This window comes from Amblyomma mixtum, chromosome 3, assembly GCF_055824585.1.
Source record: "Amblyomma mixtum isolate Tamu chromosome 3, ASM5582458v1, whole genome shotgun sequence".
NCBI classification, from domain to species: Eukaryota; Metazoa; Arthropoda; class Arachnida; order Ixodida; family Ixodidae; genus Amblyomma; species Amblyomma mixtum.
In genome coordinates, this window is record NC_143014.1 from 78,062,259 (window position 1) to 78,076,426 (window position 14,168).

Genomic DNA, 14,168 nt, shown 5'->3' on the forward strand with positions numbered 1-14,168 from the left:
CAATGCGCAAGCGCTGAACGGGCCACAAGGCTCCATATGCCGAGATGACAACTGCTTATGGTCGCGAAGAGCGTTGGTACACCAAACCCTGCGCGAAAAATGCGGATACGCGAAACAGAAAAAGTAGAAATATAACAATGCCCGGCAAAAATTCCATCAGGTGTGTTCCGCGTGTCTAGCACTCTGCGAAGCTAATGTCCAGCGAACTTGCCGTCGACTGTGCTTACTGGTTGTAGTTGAACTGCTGAGATGATGGAGGCTTCATAAGTCGCCGTTTTGGGGAAGTGTCGCTCATAGTGCTAACGCAGTAAAACAAAGAACTCTTCACTGCGAGCCCCCTCCCCTTTACGCAAAGTCGCTGTGTCGCGAAAGGCAGCAGCAATCTGTTTCGCTCTTCTCAGCGGCTGGGGCAGACGCTAGCCGGATATCGAAGCGGCACCTGGCGCCGGTTCCGAGCTACGTCCGCCGTGCGAAACGTAGGAGTGAGGGCACAGAGATGCTTGCGAAGAAAGAACGAGCGGGAGTGCGTCGTTAGGAGGCGCAGAACGCAGTTTTGCCACGCTTTCCCATGTCCCGAAATATTGTGATCGCGACAGTACATGCAACACTTACAAGTCCCTTTGTGCGCGATGCACTTACAGGGCCAGAGCAGCGCAGCCGAACAGTTGCTCCCGAAGGCACGCTCGTGTTTGCTTCTCACTAGTGCTATCGCAAAAGAGAACCTCATTCGTCAAAGAAGCCACGCCTTATTTTGCCCCGTTGGTTCACAAAACAGCGTCAGGAACTTAGATAACACTGAATACTGGGCCGATTTGAGCCCTCCTGGTTGAGTTGCTGAAAATTTTCGACAGTTTCGTCGGAATCGCGTCAGACTGCGCTAGTTCAACGTAATACTGAAAGCAGCCAGTGAACTGCGAGTCAAGACTCACTTGAACGTAGCGTCTTCATGAAGGGAGGACGTGTAGCTGTGGTTCTTCTTGAACAAAGCATCCACAGCCAGAGCAAACACCCACACGGCATCGTACGCGTAACCACCGTAGTCGCTGTCCTCTTGTTTCTGGACGGGAGAAAAAAATTACGATAAGCGAAAGTGCCTGCAACAACGTCAGCGCAGCGGCTTCTGAACGGCCCCACTTGGTCAGTGGTGCGACAGCCCCGATGCGTGGCCCGAAGGGAAAATGCGCTGCAACGCGCACTCATCATATCTATACTGCCCAGAAACTGCAGGGGAAACTTTAGTGCAGATGTTATAGCGGCATAGCGCAAGGCTTTATTTACTGCCACACTATTATTATGGTTGTACGTTGCTCTGACCCTGTGGTCACACCACACCAACCGCAGTGGTGAGCTCATTGTAGCCGTTGTTTGTTACGAAGACCACAAAACGCACATGCTGACTGCAAGCAGGAGCGAATTTATGAAGGTGGCAAAGGAATTTCATATAGGAATATCGTGCTGAACATTTTTTTCGACGATGAAGGCCCAAGGAATGGGGCCGCCGCCTTCAAGAGTGGCCCATTAACCAGTCCCTGCTTGAAAGTAAACTGGGCGCAGGCGTTATCATCCAAAACAGGAGACTATAAACTAAATTGTCTTGTTTACTGCGCCTTTGTCCACACGGCGCTTTCTCGCGTAATGTGCCCATCAGTATAGCATGCGCACTTCCTCGACACATGAATGAAAACGCGTATACTGCATGTGCCAAAACTCTTATTTCATTTTTTTTGGTGATCGACTGGTAAATTGGTTTTTTAAATTGTTTCTTTAGGAAAGGAAATGGCGCAGTATCTGTCTCACTTATCTCGGTGGACACCTGAACCACGCCGTAAGGGAAAGGGAGGAAGGTGGGAGTGAAAGAAGAAAGTGAGAAAGAGCTGCCGCAGTGGAGGTCTCCGGAATAATTTCGACCACCTGGGCTTGGCGCTATTCCGGCCAATGTCGTAGTTGACAAGCGTGTCGCGGTGTCACGTGCAATACCAGCGCACAGGCAAAGAAGAAAGTGAGAAAGAGCTGCCGTAGTGGAGGTCTCCGGAATAATTTCGACCACCTGGGCTTGGCGCTATTTCGGCCAATGTCGTAGTTGACAAGCGTGTCGCGGGGTAACGTGCAATACCGGCGCACAGGCGCCTGAACAATCTAATGACGCTGCGAGAATCTCGATGGCTGATCAACGGGGAGCACGCACAGTTTGGATTTATCGTTCTGACTTTCTACTTTTTGTAATCTCAACAATCGGAAATATGCTGTTATGCCCTCACCGTTCACCACCTGAGTTTCCCGAAAACCAGCTCTCATCTCTGCTCAGCTCAGGTGACGTGCTGCACAGACCGCTCACGGCCGGCAGCTCCACTCCACCGCAACAGAGAATACTGTAGCTCTGCCCATGGCTACAAAACCTGCTGATCGATCCTTTCGCCTCGGTGCTCGATAGCGGAAGCTACGGGGCAGTTCTCGTTCACGCAAAGGCGCGATCTGGTGAAAGTGGCATTGTGACAGTTATCTGAAGCTCCCGTGCTTCAAACGCTATTTATGCATGGTAATAATTTGGTTGGTCTCAAGTGTGCTAACGTATACAATCACCTGTTCGACCTCACTGTGTAGTACTAATCAGCGCCGGTTGTCGCACGCCCTCTGCACTGCACGTTAAATGTGCTTTAAACGCAGCGAGCTATGGAAAGTAAAATGGTAGGGGTGACGTTAAGGGACTGTTAGAGAACGGAACAAGCGGGAGTCATTTAGACCAACGTGTTTGTGAGACCTTCCCTCATGGCGAACCCGCCGACCAAGGTTCTTTTTTTTTATTCGAGAAGTCTGCCATGAGGCGTAAGTTAAGAAAAGGGGGAGTGGAATGTAGGTTACAGAAAGTTAAAAGAAGGAGTGTAGACCAGTTTCGGCGAGGTAGTCTGCTGGTGAAGTGATTGTCCATAGTCCACTTCACATAGTCCCCTTCGCGGTTCCACAGGAGGCCGACTTCCCTGAAGAGCCGTTTTCTAATATGGGCCGTCGCTGGGCAAGGGTTTTTTCAGGAGATGGCGGAGCAGCACTTTCCCTGGTTGGCACTGGCCCAGGCTCGTTGCACGTGGCAGGCCATGAAGGTCGCTGTGATGTCGCGCTCCGTTGCCCCTCATCAGCGTTACTCGAATTAGAAGGGCGTTTCCGTGCCCCCTTTAATGATATATTTTCTTTGAGTGTTACAATATGCCTTCCCTACCCAGAGCTCTGGATGCTTTTTGTAGACATGCAGCTAGTAAGAACGGAAATATTCGGCCTCTATGCTTCGATCAGTCGCAACCCCTTCGCATACAGTGTCAGTAATAGTGACGTTTGGTGAATTCATGATCTCAACGTTGCGGAAGGAAAAAAGTGTTCTGTACGGGCGTGCACTCTATACGGTGGACTGCGCGGAACCGCATGAAGCCCAGAACTTAGTGCCACACTTCATCTCTGGAACCGGTAAAACACTGCGCAGTGGGAAGACAACGCCATTTTCCTACCTGACCTGTAGCAATCTGCTTGTATTGCGCCTTCCAGTCAGCCACTGTCTTGTTATCTTGCATGTATGCGTTGTCGTCGGCGTACGCCTTGGGGTGCAGGCTCATGTAACCGTCGATAGCCATCCTCATTTCACTGAGGGTGCAGTTGACACTTTCGTTGAAGTGCTGATTGTAGTACTCGGTGTTGTACCACTCCTGGTGGCGCTGTTCCTGCTGGCCAAGCCAGGTCGGCAGGAACCACTGGTAGCCATCTCTTCCCGTCATGCCCTGTCAAACGGAAAACCGTGCCGATTGTCGGATGCAGCAGAAAATGTTGTGCGTACCGTCGCAATGCATTGCGGACAGCATGCTTTGGGCTTAGAGAAGAACAAGCAACGCAACCCTCCCAACATAACCACTCAAGGAACTAATGCGATAATATATGCCATACAAGAAGCATCTCTACTCACTAAACACCAGGCCCCTAACATCAACATTTATACCGACTCCAGCAAAATCATTCGGAATATACAACACCGACTACTAGAAACCCGCGTACATGAAATTCTAATAGAATCCTGTAACCGCAGTTCGAACGTTACAATCACCCTGCCTTGGATTGGTCACGTTGGGATCGAGGTGAATGAGTTGGTTCATCAACGGGCCCGCGAAATTAACAACCGGGCGCCCTAGATCACCTGGCCGAATCCAACGACAGCGGAAGACGCCGGAACATACAAAGAGCAACTAACTGAAAACTACCATAACACCAGGAAAAGTCATACAATTCTACCCCACCCCCACTAGTTACTCAACACGAAACCAGCACACGTCCTTCGCACAGTTCAAACTAACACTCTCCTCTCCTAACTAATTCTCTGCAACTTCGGATGGCGTGGCACAGCTCACTGTCCGAACTGTACGGAGACGAGGGCAAACACAGAACACGTTCTCTACTCATGAACACTGCCACTACATTTCCTCATTTCGCTTACCCTTCCTTCCCCTACTTGCTGGAAGTGCTCGGCTTCACTCGGGCTCGGAAGATGATCAGCGGGCCTTAGCGTAGCAAGCGCTCTTTTCACTGGGCCTTAGTGCTGGCTCTGAATGAAGTTTTTTCCTCCTCCTCCTCCTCCTTTAGAGAGAGCTAAGCGGGTGGCTTAACTCTGTGGATTGTCGCCTCCGGCCAAGCGAAAAACACAAAAAGACCATTCTTTACGATTCTAGCATATTCACGCAGTGAAAGGCTCTTAGCTTCAAATCCCGGTGAGGCCAGAGCGAGAGCTTGACGGCTCGTTGCCGGCCTTCGGGTCGAGCGGCCGCATTGGCAGACGCAGGAATGGCCGCGTACCTGCCTGTAGGCCTCGCACATGATGGCGCGGGCGGCGTCCTCGTCGAAGCCACCGATGATGATGCGCGCGTTGCGCGACTTCAGGTCCGCCAAGTACTGGGACATGTCCTGACACTTGTGAGTGCCGTTGTGCGTACCGTGGTCGTGGGGGAACTTGCGGTTAGTGATGAAGGTGTAGCCCATCTTCTGCATGTCGTCATGCAGAAGGTTAAGGTACTCGCTATACTTGTGGCCGTCCTCGGTGAGCGCTGCCAGCCGTCGCCACTGCAGGACCTGCAGTAGCTTCAAGTACACGAACCTGCACGCAGCGCAAGCCAGGATCGTGTCATGCGCCCTTACACGCACTCAATGAGAATGAATATGCATGCACCTTTTGAAAAACGGTTCCGTGCTTCATTAAAAGCCCACATGTACAGACGTGAGCAGACCTGTCCAGAGCACTTGTCTAGAGAGCCGTGGCTGTGGCGTTCGGCTGCTGAGCACACGGTCACGAGATCGAATCTCGCCCACGGCGGTCACATTTTGGTGCAGGCGAAATGCGTGAACACACGTGCACTGTGCGATGTCAGCGAACGTGGCTAGGAGCTGGCCTCCCAATTGAGCAGAAATTGTGGCGCTGCTTACTTAAGTGGTTCGCTATATACGTGCAGCAGTCGTCATTGTACAGTCCCGCTGGCGATCGCCGGCGCTAAGAACTGGAATGCAGCGCCAGGAGCAAAATGTGATTCCTGAAACGTTTGACAAACCGCTTCCTTTTCTACTTGCCGTTCGTGGTCTTGTTTTTGACGCTGCATACAGTGGGGCGGGAGGAAGTGCTGTGGGTTGCTTGTTCGGCGTTTACAACGAATCGCTCTGGTACAGGGACGCTTTCTCACTGACAGCATAAATAATAGAGCCAAAGGATGCTGGACCAATATCCCTTTTAATCTTGCTGAGCACGTGAAAACGTTTGCGACAACAGCCTTACTCTTAGCGACTAAACGCGGCAAAAAATAAAACCCGCTTCCCGAACAACGACGTTTCCTCAGCAGCGCAGCCGCGGCGGCGGCTACTTAATCCCGTCTTTGGTCACGCCACTGACACTATGGGGCCGCAGGCCGCACATATCGGCATCCAGTCTATGCGGGGAAGATAATATGCGGTTCCTCAACCTTCCTTTATTTTCATGCCTGCTGACACAGGGCCAAGACACCCTACCGGTACCGAATTACGAACTTCCTGTAACATTTAATGTTGTAACTATACATTATGGCGCTATTTATGATCACTGTATAGTAAAGTAACCTCTGGGTAACAACGCCTTTGCGGCGCTTCCGACAAGTGTTTCTGGAGGCAGAACTGCGCCAGTGGACCCTCGTCCACTGACATCCACTGGGACCAGAGGACCCTCGGAGAACAAGAACGTCATCAAGACGCTGCTTAAATATTTAATAGCCAGAGGTTTGAGCGCCAGAAGGACTGAAGGCGACATTTGTTTTTATAAACCACGAAGGACAACTGGGACGCCCTCCATTCCCAGAACCATCTGAATGTTTCCTTCCTCCCGTTATCCTTCTCATGCGAGTCAACCGGACATTGAACTTCTCTGCCTTTACGACTGCCTCTCTCTTCGAGATATGAGGCGTACAAGACTCGAGGCCATTTTCTACTATTCTGGAACGAGGTTACAGTACGCGGGTACAGTACGGTACGGGCGGTGTGGATGCCACTTCACTTTCCTCAGCTGGCAGATGCCGGCCCGAAAGGCGAGGCGTGTACTGGCGTACCTGTAGATGTGGTTCTCGGGGATGGTGCGGAAGAAGTAGGGGTACTTTTCGCGCTTGGAGAAGAGAGCCCCTTCGGCACTGTAGCTAATGATGGGTGTGTTGTAGTGCTGCGCCACGCCCACGATCGGCTCCAGCGTCTCGGTGCATGCGGGCCCTGGAAGCAGCGAAAGCAGTGACTGCTCTTTAGAGGTCTCTCCGCTGGTCCTGGCTGTGCATTCTGAACTATTTCGCAGCCAGAAAAAGAACTGGAGGGGACAATTAAGCGCCGCATTATGGGTATGAGGCGATAGCGTTAATGGGTTGAATACCTATGACAAATTAGTCATTCCCTACTTCACTATGGTGCAGCGGTGAAGCGATGCGCCACTGCCTTGCGATGGCAGGTGCTGCCTCTGGCGGGGTTTGTGCGACCCAAGTTGCTCCTCCCGAGCAACCTCTTGCGACCAATTATTAATTGAACTACCATCTGCCATGGTGGCCACTTTTCTCACTATCCAGTGGGCAAGTAGTGATAACTCCGCAAGGCCACGTGCCCTAGGTAGGCCCCCTGCCCCCTATAGATTGCTGCTGTGGGGATTTTTTCGTGAATTTTCGCTTACGGTCAACGACGCCGATGACGACGGTGGCTTTTCTGCGACACGGGCTCTTCAACGCTCTCGCGTTAACAAGACTACAAAAGCCACAAAGAGAGAGTATTTGCACAGGCAGCAGATTATTTCTGAGAATCGGGAAAAATCGCGTTATATAACTGGGTCATCGATAGAATGAATGAATGCCTACTTTTGGTAAGGTATATAGCGGCGACCTGGTCACTTGCGCCTAAAAACACAAGGAACACGCGGGGCGCAATGCTTCCGTCTCCTTCCTTTTTGCGGTCCCTTGTGTGCTTTCAGCGGGCGGAGTGGATAACAAACGCGGGCTAATGACATCCTAGTCGAAATGAAGAGGAAGAAATGGGCTTGGGCGGGGCATGTAATGCGAAGGGAAGATAACCGCTGGTCCTTAAGGGTAACGGAGTGGATTCTAAGAGAAGGCAAGCGTAGCAGAGAGCGGCAGAAAGTTAGGTTTGGTTTATTGGGGTTTAACGTCCCGAAGCAACTTAGGCTATGAGGGACGCCGTAGTGAAGGGCTCCGGAAATTTCGACCACCTGGGGTTCTTTAACGTGCACTGACATCGCACAGCACACGGGCCTCTAGAATTTCGCCTTCATAGAAATTCAGCCGCCGCGGCCGGGATCGAACCCGCGTCTTTCGGGTCAGCAGCCGAGCGCCGTAGCCACTGAGCCACCGCGGCGGGGCAGTTAAGTTAAGTGGGCGGATGAGATTAAGAAGTTTGCGGGGATACAGTGGCGGCAACTGACAAAGGACAGGGTTAGTTGGAGAGACATGGGAGAGGCCTTTGCCCTGCAGTGGGCGTAGTCAGGCTGATGATGATGATGATGTGCTTTTAGGCGCCTGTAACCATGTAACCGTTATATACAAAGCACCAACTAGCCTAACTGTCTTCTTCAAAAGGTATGCTTTGGCCAGAGTGAAGAAAACCAATCAAAATACTATGAAGTTTACAATAAAGCTGCATGGTGGTGATATGAGGGGCGGGTTACTGGGGGGGAGCACGGAACAAAACTGCATGGCGTGGCCTGAGGCAAGAATTGCTTGGGCGCAGCTTGGTAGAAAAGTGCATGGTCGGGATTAGAGGAAGAAGTTGCTGAGAGGCAGCTAGGCCATGGTTTTAAAAAATATGCTAGCTCCGTGGTTTCCTCTGTGCCTTGCATGGCCACCTCACCCAGGATGCCGATGAGGCTTTTGTAGGTGCTGCTGGTGACGTAATTAATGTAGCGTTTCATGACCACGTCCTGGGCGCATTGGCCATCTTCCTCGAGGATTGTGAGCCTGAAGTCCTTGAGGATGTCCTGGTTTCGGTTTATGGTGTCCATTGCCATTCGCGCTGCTGCAAGAGGAAATCAAAACAGAGCGGCATTTGTTTTTTCATGCAGAGCAAGCAAGGCATATCAAGTTAGTTGCGTGTGTACATTTTATATTCTTCATTCATTTATTGTGCGCTCAAAGGCATCACAAACGTACGTCTCGTGCTGGACATACTTTTGTATAGCGATGACACCAGCTTATTTTTTTATAAAGGAAAATTTCGATATTCTTGAGCAGTATATTTCTAGCTCGGTAATTTATCAGCGTGGCTTAAAAGAAATAAAGTGGAGTCGAACGTTATGAGAACAAAATAGCCTTCGGCCCCGTAACAATTGCGTTACGTGGGAATACACATGCACCCCTCAGCCGATTGCAACGACCACATGTAATCATTATTACACGGCAATCAAGCACTCGACGTTCGGAGGCTTTATATAACAGAGCCGTGGAGACGTTCTCTCTTTTCCCTTTTCCTGGAACCGGAGAGATTGTTCTCCCTCAGTTCGGGAGGAGCGTGTTTATACCGCAGTTTTGTCTTGCCTTCCGGCGGGGAGGGCTGGACGCCCACGCATTTCGCTTCTGCCAAAGAGGCGGCCGCCAGCGATTTGTTGGGATTCTAGGCGGAAAACGCTCGCAGTTACAATGCGGGCCACCTAAACAGCACCGTTGCCATCTATGGCGCCCTTTACGTCCAGCAGGTCTGAGCTTCGGCTGCCTCGTTGGCTCACTGGGCTCGTCCGTGTTTGTGACGCGTGCTATCGACCTCGGTCGTATCACCGTGAGGCAGTTGCATCAAAACGAAAATCACACTTTAACCCTGTTGGCCCGGGGTTGCCTTCACCGGGGATCACTGTGGATGGAACAACGCGAAAACAAGATGAATGACAAACGAAGAAGGGACATAAAGACGGGTGACGATGATGTACAGACGATGACTGGCTACTCACTGCTCTGACTGATAATATTGCCATGGAGGTAGTGGAAGGTTACTGCCGCCCCTGACAAAACGAACACGGTTTTCCAAAATAACCCATTATTAATGATAATATGCAAATGAAATTTCGTGATGAGCATAGTGAAAATTCTAGTAACCTCACTGCGCTTCATTAAAATATTCTTAAATTTGTGACATTGTCAACATGACCAAACAAGCATTTCTCGATCGATCGGCGTTATTGGTGCACTGCTGCAGCTATTACCTTTTTTACTGAAAGTAACACTTGTGCTATGCACTAGTCCGTTCTGTTCGTACCTGCACTGTTTCCTAAACAAGTGACAGCTGGCCAGCTATATAAAACGGGATTTTGAGTAGTTCACTTGACGCTCCATATCAAAAAAAAATTCTTACCGCTCTTTAACAGGAATCAGGCAGTTACGATGAAAGCTCTTATTAACAAATAGTAGCAAGCGCTATGTGCCGCGAAGTTATGTACGAGTGCCTTTCTCAGAAGGTTGCTTAGCATATAGTGTACGAATAATACAACATAAGACACATAATCTGGATAAATGCAAGATACGACATAAATATCAGTAGGCTTAAAAATAAAGGTAGCAGGAACGGCGTTTTTAATTTTTGTACGTTAGTCAACCTACAATTTCTGGTTTGGTTTGGTTCTTGGGTTTAACGACCCAAACCGACTGAGGCTATGAGAGACTCCTTAGTGGAGGGTTCCGGATAAATTCGACCACCTGGGGTTCATTAACGTGCACTGACATCGCACAGTACACATGTCTCTAGCATTTTGGATTCAACGAAATGCGACCGCCGCGGCCGGGAACGAACTCGCGTCTTTCGGGTCGGCAGCCGAGCACAATAACAACTGAGCCACCGCGGCGGCTCATTTTCTGAAACATCAATTATATTAATTTTGGCATCCGATACGACATACTTCAAGTTTTGTCGTGTTCTGGATTGAGTGCTCTGTGAATAGGGAAGAGGCCTGGCACGTTATCAGATATTGGTGACTGTCAGGAACCTGGAGAAAATGATTTATGCGCTCTCTATTTGTCCACGCGTAAACAGTAAGAATATGAGCGTTTTTAATACACCGTGTGTTATCACTCGTGTGTTGTCAACATTTGCTAAGTGGCAGCTCCTTTTCGATTTCAAATGTCTATGGCACAAAAAGCTGTGGACATCATTTACAGGCGGTATGTATGTGCAGGTAACAAAAGAAAAGACTGAGTGTCTTAGGTACGAACCGGGGGGTGGGGGCGTGTTGAATGAGTTCAGGCAAAACACAGTGCATGCGTTACTAGGCACAACAAAAGCGGCCAATAACCGACCATTCGCAAGACTATACGGGGTCAATGCGTCCTAAACGTTCCTGGTTGGCGCTGGAGCCCCACATATTCGCGTGAGAAAAAAAAAAAAAGATTATGGTCTTTCGTTGGACGGCGAATTTTTATTTTGCAAAGTACATGGAGGAAAGGAATTTTTCCGATCATCAGAGCCCCTTTTAGCGTTTTGCTGCAAAAAGAATCATAAATATACCCTCAATGCCATCGTGGCACATTTCTGACTGGCAGTTCAGTGCTCTAGTTCTACGCTCTAAATAAGAATATTAGCTTGGCTCAGCACCATATGCACGGGGTTTCATCAGAGTAAATTTGGTTTTAAGAAAACTATATCCGAAGTCGGGCAGCAGTCAGTCCTTTGTGGGTGGGGGCAGTTACAAGAATGGAAAGTGGAAAATAGAGGGGGACCTTATTGCGACTTTACAGCACTGCTTTTGTTTCTGACACCCAAGTATTTCAGTACGAAGACAACAAGCACAGCGGATCATAGTTCTTCGCCGAATGGTCTAGATATGCTGAGTTCCACTTCTGGTATGGGAGAAACAAACAGATTCCGGGTCACCCGCGGGCGTTCCAGCGCATGCTAAGAGTGAATCGGCGGGCTGTGCGGGCACCTACAAAAGCCCGGGCCGATTGTTTGTGGCCATGCGCGAAGCGTTATCGGCTCTGCGCCTATCGGCTCGGGTGCGCTGGCCACGGGAGACACTTGATTTTCGTCACAGGACTTCGCGTCACGCACGGCGATAACAGAATCGAAGGGCTGCGGGTCATTTCCGTAAGGTGTCGCTGTATAGCTTAATTGACGCCAGGGCTAGGCGTTCCCTCGTTCTCAGCTAGAGCTCCCCGCAAAGACGGCCTTTTCGCGCAACCTGCATCGAGGGGAGGGACGGCACAAAGAAGCGCGGTAGAAAGGCTTCGCGAGCACTGGCAGCATGCGCGCGTACAGTGGTGAGCAGCCTGGTCTAGAGCGCTCGGGCGGTGCACTTCCTTGCAAACAAATCCAGATTTTGTGGGTCCAGCTGCAACGCTTGCACGGAAGTAGCGCCAGATAGCCTCGTAAACAAAGCAGGCACGAAAACTTTGCCCTGTAATGAGGGGCTGCTCTCTAATTTCGGTTTTTGTTACCAAGTGCGCACTGCTCAAGCGCTCTAGACAAGGCTGCTCACCACTGTACTGCTGTTCCGCGATCCGCGAATACAAAATGAGAAACATAGCGAATGCAACCGACGTTGAACACCCCACCTATTGAAACAAGGCCGAGCGCCCTGAAAGCGATGATAATTACACGTTGAGGCATTCACCACAAACCTAAACCTTTGCGGCCGACACTACTATACTATCGGCATGCCTTGGAAGGGGCCCTTGAAACACCTTTTGAGCACATTAAATAAACTCGCTCATTCGCTAGATCGCGTTGTCATGAACATCTGAGGCAAAAAATATACTTCTGCACGCAGCAGACAACCCACAATCATGCTCGAAGTTGGCGACCCCGCACCCTCCATAGTGTAACGTGTCTGCGTATGTCGATTAAGAAATGGCTACTGGCCAGATTCTTTGAGACGTCACGTAGCTACCGTGACCGCAGCCAGTCAGCCGCGTCGCACTGACTCCACTGAAGTATCCACTTAAGTGTCCCTTCAACCGAATGAGAACAGCGTCTATTCACGCAACACAACCTTTCACCTATTAACGTTCGGGTACAGCAAGCTACGAGCCTTAGTCAAGTTTCCTTTCAAAGGGTTCATGAATGGCTTGCACATCGAAGTAGTGCCGCGTGTAGTCGAGGAATATGCCTACCAAAACTGCCGTTTGAACTCGGCCCGGTAGTGAATGTTCACACTGTAATGCATATGATGTTCGCTTTTTTGAAGTTCTACCCGTACATCGAGGCGCGTATACCATCGAGTACCTTTACGTAACCGATGCGCCGTTTTCACACATAGATGATGCAAGCCGTACCGGTACCGACTACAGGACACACACACTGGCCTAATATTTGCCGAATTAGATGCTGGGTGGCGCGGTAACGCCATTCCACGAGGTTAGCGGAAGGGAACAGTCTCTCGACTAACCTGTCAGCACCCCGCCCATGCGCTTGTAGAGGCCTGAAATGGGGAAGATTCCGCCGATGTGCAGCTGGGGCTTGTCGATTACTTTTACGGAGAACTGGTGCAGCAGGAGCTCGTTGTCGTGCAGGAAGGAGCACGCAATCTGGTGGTAGGTTTTGTGCTGCAGCCTTTTGTTCTGGTAGGAGTTAAGTAGCTTCTCATACTCCTGCTGCGTGAAGGCCATCTTCTCGACGAGCTCGTAAACGTCCGGCGCGGAGTCCTTGAGCTTCGACCACGCTACCTGTAAGAAGTGCAACTGGGGTTATAAACGCAGAGCGCTCGTCTGGTAAAAACAGCGGTATTATATTAAGTGCGGACCTTGCGCGATGGCCGGAGAGTGCGCTTGCTGTCAGTGCGCACCGCCCCTCATTTGAACACTGCCAGCAGTTCCGCCTAGCAGGACAATACTCGCGGTCGTTAACAGACTGCTGGAAAAAAAAAACAGCGCTGAGACGAGGGACAAAGAAAGAAGACAACAGGACCGGCGCTGACTATCAACTGAAAGTTTATTAGAAACAACACGCATATATATATATATATATATATTTATATATATATATATATATATATATATATATATATATATATATATATATATATATATATATATATATATATATATATATATATATATATATATATATATATATATATATATATATATATATATATATATATATATATATATATATATATATATATATATATATATATATATATATATATATATATATATATATATATATATATATATATATATATATATATATATATATATATATATATATATATATATATATATATATATATATATATATATATATATATATATATATATATATATATATATATATATATATATATATATATATATATATATATATATATATATATATATATATATATATATATATATATATATATATATATATATATATATATATATATATATATATATATATATATATATATATATATATATATATATATATATATATATATATATATATATATATATATATATATATATATATATATATATATATATATATATATATATATATATATATATATATATATATATATATATATATATATATATATATATATATATATATATATATATATATATATATATATATATATATATATATATATATATATATATATATATATATATATATATATATATATATATATATATATATATATATATATATATATATATATATATATATAT

General features: G+C 47.8%; 1 protein-coding gene across 6 annotated transcripts in view; it reads right to left on the bottom strand.

Moving 5' to 3' along the window:
- The window catches only part of LOC149350698 (uncharacterized), a 121,721-nt gene that overhangs the window by 6,542 nt on the left and 101,011 nt on the right, over positions 1 to 14,168 (bottom strand). For all 6 annotated transcript variants that reach the window (XM_089579812.1, XM_089579816.1, XM_089579815.1 and 3 more), the window contains 6 exons: positions 12,893 to 13,169; positions 8,377 to 8,541; positions 6,591 to 6,744; positions 4,825 to 5,122; positions 3,495 to 3,761; positions 930 to 1,057 (listed from right to left, as the gene is read on the bottom strand). In XM_089579812.1, the coding sequence (XP_089435938.1) occupies positions 930 to 1,057; positions 3,495 to 3,761; positions 4,825 to 5,122; positions 6,591 to 6,744; positions 8,377 to 8,541; positions 12,893 to 13,169 (1,289 nt within the window). The remainder of the gene's footprint in view (positions 1 to 929; positions 1,058 to 3,494; positions 3,762 to 4,824; positions 5,123 to 6,590; positions 6,745 to 8,376; positions 8,542 to 12,892; positions 13,170 to 14,168) is intronic.